This window comes from Pelodiscus sinensis, chromosome 20 (genome assembly GCF_049634645.1).
Source record: "Pelodiscus sinensis isolate JC-2024 chromosome 20, ASM4963464v1, whole genome shotgun sequence".
In the NCBI taxonomy this organism is placed as follows: domain Eukaryota; kingdom Metazoa; phylum Chordata; order Testudines; family Trionychidae; genus Pelodiscus; species Pelodiscus sinensis.
The window spans coordinates 5716682-5730002 of NC_134730.1; the positions used below are offsets into that span (position 1 = coordinate 5716682).

At 42.8% G+C, this 13321-nt stretch overlaps 1 protein-coding gene across 2 annotated transcripts in view; it reads left to right on the forward strand.

Annotated features, from left to right (window-relative positions):
- RAB40B (RAB40B, member RAS oncogene family) overlaps positions 1-8920 on the forward strand; it is a 75048-nt gene extending 66128 nt beyond the window's left edge. For both annotated transcript variants that reach the window (XM_075903535.1, XM_006129606.2), the window contains 3 exons: positions 1734-1811; positions 3421-3643; positions 8602-8920. In XM_075903535.1, coding sequence (XP_075759650.1) covers positions 1734-1811; positions 3421-3643; positions 8602-8873 — 573 coding nt within the window. In that variant the 3' untranslated portion in view covers positions 8874-8920. The remainder of the gene's footprint in view (positions 1-1733; positions 1812-3420; positions 3644-8601) is intronic.
- Positions 8921-13321: the final 4401 nt, after the last annotated feature.

Here is a 13321-nt window from a genome sequence, read left to right on the forward strand (position 1 = left end):
CTGGCTGGGATGATTTCGTTGGGATTGGTCCTGCTTTTAGCAGATTCTATGATTCTGTGAAGGGTCCCACCCCTTCCCTGACCACTCTCCTTTCTTTGTTACCTTTCATATCCCTTGCTAGCTGCAATTCCAGTTTGGCTTTCCTGATTATACCCCTGAATGTTTGAGCAATATATTTATTCTCTTCCCTAGTCATCTGTCTAAGTTTCCACTTATTGTAAGCTTCCTTTTTGTGTTTCAACTTACTTAAAAAAGCATAGATTCTAACTGAAGAAGATGAACATGGAGATCAAGATTCCTAGGTTCAGTAAACATTTTGCCACAGACTTGCTGTGTTACTTAAAGCAAATCACTTTACCTCTGATTCAATTTTCTCTTATGAAAAAAATGTTTTCCCACCTCGTATGTGGATTTATGAGGATTAAGTCACTCTTTATAAAGCCTTAACCACTTTGATAGTGCTGTTAATCCATAGTGCTGTTAATCCAAAAATCGCCCTAACCCTAAGATCACCAAAGATTTCACTGTTAACCCACACTGGTCACATACCATATTTGCTTTTCTTACTGAACATTGGGATGGTTTCTGCACCTTCAGTAAGGCTTCTTTAAAATACAGCCAGCTCTCCTGGACTCCTTTCCCCCTCATGTTAGTGTCCCAAGGGATCCTGCCCAACAGTTCCCTGAGGGAGTCAAAGTCTGCTTTTCTGAAGTCCAGGGTCTGTATTCTGCTGTTTTCCTTTCTTTCTTTGGTCAAGATCCTGAACTCTGGATATTTTAAATGCAGTTTATCATCACAGCCTCCTCAGGTGTTTGTGCATTCTGACACATCAATTCATTAGTTTCAGATTGAAAACATCGAGTAGGCTCCTAAACGTATTGCTGTAAACAGTGATAATGTACATTGGTTACTTCTGGTAGTGAGATATTTGAATCTCCATAGAATTTGGGGCCCTTAATTATTGAATGCTACAGTGTTACTGGAAGCAGTATGTCTGAGGGTATGTCTACACTACCACCCTAGTTCGAACTAGGTTGGTTAATGTAGTCAATCGAAGTTGCAAATGAAGCCTGGGATTTAAATATCCCGGGCTTCATTTGCATCTTGCTGGGCGCCGCCATTTTTAAATCCCCGGTAGTTCGGACTCCGTGCCCGTGGCTACACGTGGCACGGAGTAGGTAGTTCGAATTAGGCTAATTAGAAAGCCTAATTCGAACTACCTACTCCGTGCCGCATGTAGCCGCGGGCACGGAGTCCGAACTACCGGGGATTTAAAAATGGCGGCGCCCAGCAAGATGCAAATGAAGCCCGGGATATTTAAATCCCAGGCTTCATTTGCAACTTCGATTGACTACATTAACCACCCTAGTTGGAACTAGGGTGGTAGTGTAGACATACCCTGAGTGATTTGTGATGTATAAATCACACAGACATGTTCATATTTAATTTTACAGTATCATAGACCACAAACTACTAAATCTGGGCTTGATCCTGCAAGATGTTGAGTGCTTTCCATCCTCTCTTCCCATCCAGTTCTAGATTGAGATGAAGGTGCTGATTCTGTAAGATGCTGTGAGATTCATTCCACTCCACTTAGAGGCAAGCAGTATCTGGCAGGATTGTAAACCCCATAATCCTAACACAGATAATAGAATGGTGGTAGGGTAAGGCAGTACTCTCTGTTATGCATTTTGTATATTAAACAAAATTCATGTTAACATTCTTTTACGTAGGGGGTGATACTGGTATATGATATTACAAATCGTTGGTCATTTGATGGCATTGATCGATGGATAAAGGAGATAGATGAGGTAAGGTGAATTCTAGAATATCACTTATGTGCAATAAGACTAGTGATTAAGCATGCGTTTTACTAGTTTTGTTCTCCACGTACCTGTTTATGCTATGTAACTGCAATCAGAATTCATTACAGGAATCAGAGATGACAATCATATATTTTTATAATACTTGTAGACTGAAACAGTGAACTGGCCACTTACTTAAAAAATTATAGATTCTAACTGAAGAACATGAACATGGAGATCAAGATTCCTAGGTTCAGAAACCATTTTGCCACAGACTTGCTGTGTTACTTATGAAAATCACTTTGCCTCTGACTCAATTTTCTCTTATGAAAAATATGTTTTCCCACCTTATATGTGGATTTATGAGGCTTAAGTCACTCTTTATAAAGCCTTAACCACTTTTTATAGTGCTGTTAATCCAAAGATCTCAAACTATATTTACACTGGAGGTGTGAATGAAAGTGACTACTTCTCTCATAATACAAAGTGTCTTCAATTTAAAGCAGTTTATCTGTGTAGTATGAAAATATGTGTTCTGTAAAAGAGGAAAAGGGACTTAAAAGATCCTACAGAAGTGATGCGGGATTTTGATACTGTAATAATAATGCTATTAGTCAGCACTCCTCTTTTTTAGTTACATATTGTAAGTCCAGAAGGGATCGCTTTGATCGTCTAATTTTATCTCCTGCATAACACACATCATAGAACTTCCCTGCATTAATTTCTGTTTGAACTAGAGCGTATCTTTTAGAAAAATATCTAATCTGATATATCTGAACCAGTGATGTGCTATCTGTGTATGCAGGGCATGCATTGCATGCCCCAGGACCTAGTATGCCCAAAGGATGATTATGTCTGGTCCTCAAATGCACACGTTGTAGAACAGGATTGCATCTTCTGCACATCATGACCTTGCACACACCGTTCATGCAAAGTCAAGCCCCACATGGAGGTTGCCATTTTACATGCAAGTGTAGAATTGCATGCTTGATTTTAAAAAGTCACTAATCTGAGCTAGCTTTAAGATAGGTAGCTCAAGTACTGAGAGTAATGGAACTACGTGAGCATAAGCTTCAGTGCAGGTCATCAACTGATTAATTGCCCAGGGTCTCAGGTGGGCATGAAGAAGCTTCATGGCTTTAGTACCCAAGCTAGCTAGATTAAAACTATCTTGGGTATGTTTACATGTGCTTAAATCATACCTCCTCTGTGCAGTGTTGACATATCCCTCAAATAATTCTGCCCTGAAGTTAGCCATGAGTGTACAGAACTTAAGCTTTTAAAGAAGCAGCATAACTGAAAGTGTATAATGTTGTATTCTATAATAAACTGAATGAGGAAGCTTTGGAAAAAGATGGTTTTGATAGATAGGAGGAAATAACAGCTGCCCCATTTCCCAAAAACTAAGCATAATCCCTTCATTTCTCATTTCAACCTTGTCTCTTATAGATATGAGGATGCTTCCTTTTCCATCATGTCATACATTCTTTTGCCACTTGCCACGCTTCATAAATAGAGCATGGTTTCTGAATCATTGTAAAAAGCTTACAGTATTTTGTTGGAGGGTGGAGAGAAGGGTTAGAACACTAATCTGTTATTGTTTCTCTTCACTCAGCATGCTCCTGGTGTGCCTAAAATCCTGGTTGGAAACCGCCTTCATTTAGCCTTCAAGCGTCAAGTCTCTACTGAACAAGCACAAGCCTATGCTGAGCGATTAGGCATGACTTTTTTTGAAGTTAGCCCTCTTTGCAACTTCAACATCACAGAGTCTTTTACTGAGCTGGCAAGGATAGTGTTAATGAGACACGGGATGGACCGGCTCTGGAGGCCAAACAAGGGTAGGCAAAAATAGATTATATATATATGTTCATGCTTGTTCATCACTCTTAGAACTGTCATACTGAATCTCTAAAAGCATTAAAAGTAATAATGAAAAGCTAATAATATTGAGATATGTAGTTTACATGCTTTATTAATTTATTTTTGTTAAATAAAAGTGTAAAGAGACCAGACGTGCTAATAATCTTATTAGCTGGTCTTTCCTCCAATGACAAATGCTGACAGTGAAACAAGGTGAATAGAACTTTAAAAAGATTGAGACTTTTTTGTTTGTTGATTTTTTAGCACCCAATTTTAAAGTACAGGCAGTCCCCGGGTTACGTACAAGATAGGGACTGTAGGTTTGTTCTTAAGTTGAATTTGTATGTAAGTCGGAACTGGCGTTCAGATTCAGCCGCTGCTGAAACTGACCGCCAGCTCTGACTTACATACACAATCAACTTAAGAACCCCAAGCGTCCCCAAGTCAGCTGCTGCTGAAACTGATCAGCAGCTGATTCCAGGAAGCCAGGGGAGAGCAACTCTGCCTCGGGCTTCCTGTAGTCGGCGCTGGTCAGTTTCAGCAGCGGCTAAATCAGGACGCCTGGGGCAGAGCAGCTGGGGTGCTGCTGGGTTGCTCCAGTAGTGCAGCTCCTCGGCACTACTGGACCAACCCAGCAGCACCCCATCTGCTCTGCCCCAGGCGTCCTGATTCAGCCAGCTGAAACTGACCAGCAGCGGCTGAATCAGGACAAGAGCAGCTGGGGTGCTGCTGGGTTGGACCAGTAGCGCCCAGAGCGGTGCTGCGGGACCAACCGGCAGCACCCCAGCTGCTCTGCCACAGGCGTCCGGAGAAAAGCCTAGTCTGCTGGGTGGGGGGGGTGTACTAGCTGCGCCCCCACCCCCCACCCCAGCAGACCAGGAAGACACGGGCGGCCGACCGAGACGCACCGCGGTCCCACCGCCTGGGTCCTCCGCGGCTTTGCTCCCCGTCTCCCTGGTCTGCTGGAGACCAGCAGACCAGGGAGACGGAGAGCAAAGCCTCTGAGGACGCCGGCAGCGGGACAGCCGCGGGGCGTCTGGGCTGTCCCGCTGCCGGCTTCCCCCGCGGCTTTGCAAAGCCTTGGGGAAGCCGACAGCGGAGCAGCCCAGGCGTGCCTGGGGTGCCCCGCTGCCTGAGCCTCCCCGCAGCTTTGCAAAGCCGCGGGGGGGCTCGGGCAGCGAGGCAGCCCAGACGCGCCTGGACTGCTCCGCTGCCGGCTTCCCCGCGGTTTTGCAAAGCCTCGGGGGGGGGAGGGGGGGAGGGCAGCGAGGCAGCCCAGACGCGCCTGGACTGCTCCGCTGCCGGCTTCCCCGCGGTTTTGCAAAGCCTCGGGGGGGGGGGGGCTCGGGCAGCGGGGCTGCCCCGCTGCCCGAGCCCCTCCGCGGCTTTGCTCTGCGTCTTCCTGGTCTGCAGACCAGGGAGACGCAGAGAAAGCCCCAGAGTACACGGGCGGCAGGACCGCGAGTTCCCGCAGTCCGTGTACTCTGTGGCAGCCCCGTTCGTATCTGCGGATCCGACATAGGTCGGATCCGCGTAAGTCGGGGACTGCCTGTAAAGTCAAAGGTACATATCCCCACTATGCACAATAGTTCAACATAGTTGAAGGTTCAGAGAAGGGCAACAGAAATTATTAGGGGTTTTGAACGGGTCCCATATGAAGAGAGATGAAAAAGACTTGTACTTTTCACCTTAGAAGAGAGGAGACTAAAGGGGGATATGTTAGAGATCTATAAAATCTTGACTGGTGTGAAAAAAGTGAATAAGGAAAAGTTATTTGCTTATTCCCACAATATAAGAAGTAGGGGTATGTCTACACTACCCCCCTAGTTCGAACTAGGGGGGTAATGTATGCATACCGAACTTGCTAATGAAGCCCGGGATTTGAATTTCCCGGGCTTCATTAGCATAAAGCCGGCTCCGCCATTTTTAAAAGCCGGCTCCGCCATTTTTAAAAGCCGGCTAGTTCGAACTAGGGGGGTAGTGTAGACATACCCTCGGGGTCACCAAATGAAATTAATAGGCAGCAGGTTTAAAAGAAACAAAAGGAAGTTTTTCTTCACTCAGTGCACAGTCAACCTGTGGAACTCCTTGCCAAAGGATGTGGTGAAGGCTAGGACTTTAACAGGATTCAAAAAAGAGCTAGATAGATTCATGGAGGTTAGGTCCATTAATGGCTGTTAGCCAGGATGGGTAGGAATGGTGTCCCTCGCCTCTGTATGTCTGAAAATGGGTGACAGGGGAGGGATCACGTGAGGATTACCTGATGCGTTCCCTCCTGGTATTGGTCACTGTCGGCAGACAGTATACTGGGCTAGATGGACCATTGGTCTGACCCAGTATGGCCGTTCTTACGTAGTGCATCCTCAGGGTGGCTACTGTTGATTTTTACAGCAATACAATGTGGGTAGCCATCCTACAGTTACTGCTGCCCCTTTGCATTTTGGGTTAGGCTCCCAATGACTGCAAGGACAAAAACTGCAGTGGATTGTTCTGGGTACATGTTGACATCATCTAATAATGTACTCATCTCCTCCCTCCCATGCTGCTTGAAAGCAGTGGCCAACAGTCTTTTTTGCATCCTTTTCCCTCTGGTTATCTGTGCAGACACCATAGCAGGGCAAACATTGACCCCATTCAGCTGCAAACACCTTGCGCCTTATGCGGTGATATGTCCAGAGCCTAGCCAGGAGCCACCAGAGTGAAGAAGAATATGAGGGGGTAATGGACACAGACATGTATGAAACACTTGAGTGGAGCAATCAGCATATGCTGGTGGCATTCAATCCTGTTGAAATCGCAGAATGTCAGTTCTGGTGCCGCGTGAGACTAGCAACTATGGGATGATCAGCAGTGGCTGGGAAACTTTCGCATGCATATGGACATTTTCATAGAACTCTGCAAATTGCTTTCCCGCACCCTGAAGCACAGCAGTACCAGAATAAGACCCGCTCTGGCAGTTGAGAAGCAAGTGGCAATAGTCCTGTGGAAGCTTGCAACATTAGATAGCTACCATTCAGTTGGGAATTAGTGAATGGGTAAATTGACAGTGTGGGCTGTTGTGATCCAGGTAGCCAAGGCAATCAAAACCCTTCTGTTATTGTGGGTATTGAGGGTAGTGACTCTTGGAAATGTGCAGGATATAGTGCATGGTTTTGCCAAGATGGGCCTCCTAATTTTGGTGGGGCAATAGAGAGCGCAGATTTGGTGCATGGGCTGGCTGATTTTCATGCCTTTTGGGAGGGAGCGGGGGGGGGGTCAGATTGTACTTTATGTGAGGGATATCAACCAACCAACTGTACAACTTGGCTGTATCTAGACTGGCCAGTTTTTCCGCAAAATCATCTGCTCTTGCGGAAAAACTTGCCAGCTGTCTACACTGGCCGCTTGAATTTCTGCAAAAGCACTGACGATCTCATGTAAGATTGTCAGTGCTTTTGCAGAAATACTATGCTGCTCCTGTTCGGGCAAAAGTCTTTTTCCGAAAAACTTTTGTGCAAAAGGGCCAGTGTAGACAGCAGAGATTTGTTTTCCGCAAAAAAGCCCCGATCATGAAAATGGCGATCAGGGCTTTTTTGCGGAAAAGCGCATGTAGATTGGCCACGGACGCTTTTCCGCAAAAACTGCTTTTGAGGAAAAGCGTCCGTGCCAATCTAGACGCGCTTTTCCGAAAATGCTTTTAACGGAAAACTTTTCCATTAAAAGCATTTCCGGAAAATCATGCCAGTGTAGACGTAGCCCTTCTGTTTCTAATATATGTCTCTAATAGAGGGTTAATGAAACCTGGATCATAGAGTTCAAATAACAAATGATTTTCTAAATGGACTCAGTTGACCTAATTGTTAGAAACATATTTTTTAATTGGAATAAAAATTGGATGGATTATTTTGGTACAAAGTGTAGCAAAATGTAACTGGTTTTTAAGAAGGACTTACTGGCTTTGAAGAAGTTTTATATTTCCCTACATTAAATAGTTATCCTACCAAAAACTAGATTAACAGGCTGGTGTAGGTTTATTTTGATTTGTGTAGTATCACACTCCTTATTCATTTAAGCAGCAAAACGAGAATATTACTCACAACCTTTAACAAAAAAAGAAAAGAGAAAAAGCAATGCACATCCCAAATATCATAGAAGAGCACCAGCTCCTAAATCCCAGATTATCCCAATCTCAAAAGAAAAGCTTGGAGATGTATGAATGCCTATAGCAGCAACTTCCTACAGTAGCATATTTTTTGTATTGTAAAGTGTTGGGGGCGGGGACTTTAACATCTTACTTTTTAGGAGTTTTTACTAGATGCTGGCTTTCCTCGCTTTAAATCTCATGAAATATTTGGGATTAGGGGGGAATTAAAAATATTAGTAATTTCCAACATTCATTCTTTTCTTGCCAAATACCAACAAGAGATTTATCCAAGTAAAATGTTTTCATGGTTCTGATCAATTAATATGCAGCTAATTCATTTTTTTGAAAAATATTAATTGAAATTGTCTTTTGCTGAAGTTTGTTGTATATTTTAAGCAGAATGGAAAGTAGGACAATTAGAGTTCATTGTGAGTGTTAAGTAGATTTTTCAAAATCTTTGACTTTCAATGAGATTAAAACTAAAGTAATTTTTGAAAATGGCACTTAGGCTCTCAAATCACTGCTTTGATTTTGAAAATATCATCATTGGTCTGTTCAACTTTGTGCAGGGCTGAGGGGACAATTCTGCAAGCAAATTAATTGAAGCAAATGAAAGTTTGGGTGGGGACTGAACCTATATGAGCAAGTATCTGGTACTGGAGGAAGGGATAATGAACTATAAAGAGGGGGAAAGTAAGAAGATTGGTTTAAAAAAGTACTGTGGACACACATGAAAGTGTGTGCTGCCACCATGTGGCTCACAAAAATCATACTATAACAAGTATTATAACACTTTTTTTTTTTTTTTTTAAGTACTGAGCCTGCAAGATCTCTGCTGCCGTGCTATAGTTTCCTGCACCCCTGTGCATCTTGTTGATAAGCTTCCTCTCCCGGTTGCCTTACGAAGCCATCTCAAATCTTTCTCTATGGCTAATGGCCTTAATGCCAGAATGATGCATGGACGCTCCTACTCACTCACTACCAGCAACAATAACAAAAGGAACAGCCTAAAGAAAGCTAAAATTATCCGTCCCCCTCAAAGCCCACCAAAAAACTGTACAAGAAACAGCTGTAAAATTTCCTAAACCTGATGTGGCTGAAAAACACGGTTGATTTTCTTCGCATGGAGCCTTGAACACAGGATGTCCTATTGAATAGCTGAGCATGCTCTGTGTATCACACTACATTGACAGAAATAAAGAAGACTTATTTTAGAGTCTGCTCACTATAATAATGCTGCTTTGGAATGAATGATGTGTTCAGTGCAACAGAAATGGATGTGACACTTAGACTTTTGGACTGGAATTTTTGATGTGCAAAATGCCCTTGTTTTGAGATGTGTGTTTTTATAAAGGGAATTATTATCATTTTATTGGGTTAATTACAAGAGATCTTGGAAGTGATTTGTGTAATTCAATAGATCAGAATCTGTTTTATCGCAAACTTTATTTGCAAATAGGCAAAAATTAGTGTGTCCGTGAGTAGATTCAAGCAGATATTTTTTAAATGCAATGTATTGAATACATTGTACATTTTACAAATAGTGAGCCATTCTAGTACTATATTGCAGTCGTGGATCTGATTATTTTTTGTACAACTTCCTTGGTAACCTCAAAGCACTAATTTAACTAAGCTGCAAATGTATATATAGAATATTATGCACAACATGTTTTTGTCCCTTTAGTGTATGAAACAGATTTGATAAAGGTTTTGCTATGTTATTTAATACTTTTTGGGATTAATCTGTGGTTTATATTCTTATTTTTCTGTAAAGCTACATTTTTGTACCAGATGTTCTAAAAGGTAGTTAGAAGAAGAAAATGCCAAAGACAGTAGTCACAACAGCAGTAAGAGGAATGTGACTGAAGAGCTGCTTTATAGGGAAAGAACAATATTTAAAAATAAATGTTCCTGGTAAAACAAAGCATGTTCTTTATTCTTCAGTAGGTGGCTTGCCCTCCTTTTATGGATAGATTTTTTTACAGATTAATGGGATGCCCTCCTTACACCATAGATCTTCAAAAATGACGACATTTTGAAAAGCACCATGAGTTAAATACTCAGTTTGTGGACAAAGGCATCTGATGGAAATAGTGTGACACTGGGCTCATTGACAGGCAGAGGAGTGAAAAGGGTATGTAACTTCACTCCAGCGTTTACAAGTGCCTCTGTTGAAATGTAATTTGATAACATCTTGCAGTAGCTGTAGTTCTGAATCATCATAGATGTCCCTGCATCTCCATAGCAACAGAACACTAGTGGTGTGAGTCTACCAGGTACAAAATGCAAGGCTATTTTGGGATTCCAGCCCAATAGGTTATGCACAACAGAAAGATTAATACATAACAGATGTGTTAGAAGATAACAGATGTGTTAGAAGCAGATGTTTAGAAGATCACATGGTAACACTCAAGTATAGAGGGGCTCTATTATACAGATGAAATTTGAAGGGAAATGCCCTCCTCTCTTTTTTTTCTCTTTTGTTTTCTTTTGGGAAACATTATTTCTGAATAATCCTTGCAGGTGCAACCAAAAAGATCATCCCAAAGCAGGCACGTGGATAACAAAATCTCCATTTTGCAAGGGCAGACCAAGTTGTGCTAGAAACTCTTAAAACCAACACGTTAGTTGGGTTGTTATTAGCTCTGACACTCCCTCAACTTGACATTCTTTACACGTGGTCCAATAGTAAAACTATAAAATCTCCATTCTTAAAAAAACCCATACAATTAATTTATAATTGGTTCGTGTAAATTTCGCTTCCTCTTCACGCTCGCCCCTCAGAATAAAGAAGGGTTGACAGAAAAGCACAAGAGGGAAGTGGAAAGTTTGGACGGTGAGATCATTTCCCAAAATAAGATCCGATATGTAAAGCGAAATGCCCAAAGCAAACTCTAAAGGCAGGCCCGGCCTTGGGGCAATTTGAGTGAGGTGGTCGCCCTGGGCCCTGTGCATTCAGGGCCCCGTGCTCTGCGCATTCCAGACTCCATGCTGCCCAGCTTCCAGCCCCGCTCACCCGGCCGGGAGCTGCGTGGCTGTGCAGCTCAGTGTGCTGTCTTGGGTCCCACACACTCTTTGGCCAGGCCTACCTACAGGTAAGTCGTACAACTGATTTCTACTTGTATCTTTAATAATGTGTTTATTTTAGGAGATCAGATTAAAGCATTATTTTAATTGGTAAAAGATCACTTATCTCTCATTATAGCTTTTAATTTCTATACAAAAACGGTATATTTCAATTTGTGTTCAAAAAGGTACTTTATTTATATAGTAGATGTTTTAAATATTGCTCTACTGGTGCAATTAAATACATGTTTCAAGAGAGTGCCAAGAAATAGTGGCCTTAAAGATAGAAACTGTAAAAATCATGACCCTCCCTGTCTTGGAAGGAAGAGAATGGCTTTTAATAATAGTGCTATAGTCATTTTAATGCAACAATATCTTGCGAGGTAGCTCGCTATTTTCTACTCATGTTACAGATTAAGAAAACAATTCAGGTTAAGATCCGTATTTTCCAAAGGGTCCATTAAATCGAAATATCCACAACTTGGGATGTCTAATTTTTGAGATGCTGAGCACCTGCACTTGACGTAGAAGTTAGTGGAAGCCACATGACCTAGGTATTTCAGATGGAGCATTGAAGTGTAGTGGATACATTTAAAAAGAAAATCCGTGGCCAAATTGATGTGACCGAAGACACAAAGGGAATATGGCAGTGCTGAGCTCAGAATCAGTTTTCTCAGCCCATATATATAATACAACTGGCTGTGATGTCTCAAATCAACAACAGTCATTCATATTCTAGGACCAATTCCTCCTTCCAATAGATTCACTGCTACCAGGCTCAAACTGGTAGCTGGATGTCCAAAACTATAATCTTTTAACATAATGGTGTTATGGAGAAGTCTTACAGAATTTAATAAGGATGGAACTGGTAAGTACTGTAGAAATTATTCCATCTATACAAATTGAATAAAAAATAACTTTTTACCGAGGTGCATTTTTTTGAACCATCCAATAAAACTCTATAGCAGCAATATAATTTTCAGTTAAATTCTATGGGCAGGCTAAAAATAAAATGGCTGAGAATTTCTCCTTTTTTATTACCTTCAATAGAGGAAAAAGTTAACTTTAAAAAATGAGTAATCCTGTAGCACCTTAGCAACTAACAAAAATAAATATAGTATCATGAGCTTTTGTGGGCAAAACCCACTTCAGATGAGAAAATATATGTTAGTCTCTTTTATGAGTGGCATTTTTATTATGTAATGTGCATGTATGTCTCTTTAGATCAGTAGTCCCCAACGCGGTGCCTGCAGGTGCCATGGCGCCCGCCAGGGCATTTGTGTGCGCCCGCCGACAACCTGGGCGGCGCACTGGAGGCGCCGGCCCCAGGCACGCAACACGCACCGGCGCACATGCGGGCGCGTGGTGCTGGTGCCAGCCCCAGGCGAGTGGCTCGGGCGGCAGAGCCAGCCCCGGGCCCACGGCACAAGGCACTCGGGCGGCCCCGGCCCTTGGGCACATGCCGGCGCTGGGTGCAAGGGCATCCCCGCCCCTGGCGTGCCCCAGGATGCGCGGCCCCGCCCTTGGGCGCCCGGCGCGTGAGTGGCCCCGGCGCCTGGTGCATGAGTGGCCCCACCCCCCAGGCGCCCGGCGCGTGAGTGGCCCCACCCCCGGGAGCCTCTAAAGGTTGGGAACCACTGCTTTAAATAATCTTTAAAAAAGTTCCTTGACCCCAGAAGCTTACAGTCTGAATTTATTGGAGAACATAATGAGAAATGATGACAGACCACCAAGGCTGGGGAGTGAACGGAGTTGCAGGAAAAGGAGGAACAAAAAAATAGAAAGAATATCATAGAACAGTAGAACTGGAAGGGACCTGGAGAAGTCATCAAGTTCAGTCTCCTGCCCTCACAGCAGGACCCAGTACTGTTTAGACCATCCCTGATAGATGTCTATCCACCCTATTATTTATAACATACTCTAGTGTCTGCCGCTAAAGATTTCTCAGCATTTTACAAATCCTAAGTAAGTCTTGAACCCTATGAAATAGGTGATATTATCTTTTCCATTCTAGAGACTGTGGAACTGAGTCACAAGGAGGTTAAGTAACATGGCACAAATCTGGGACAGAGGAACTCAGATCTCACAAAATTCCATGCTTTTGTTCTATACAAATTCTTTCCCTTCAGCTATAGATAAATAGTTTCCCAAAACATTGGGTGACTGGAGCACTTCTGCTCTGTCTTTATATAACAAAACAAAAAGGAAAGATAAAATCCTGTTTGGTGAGAGAAAAAACATTGATTCACTCCAGGGTGTGTCTGCAATGAGATGGCAAAAAGAAAATCATCCACAAAAGAGCAAAGTGCAGTTTGAGTAGTTGGAAGATGAAGGGAGGTGGATATTATGTTTGGGAGCCACTCAACAAGAACTTCTTCTCCCTAGCCTAGAAGATCTCAGTTATATATTGGAGAAGAGATAATCTCCTAAAGAGACAGGACTTTAACCATACGATGCTGAAGTGAAT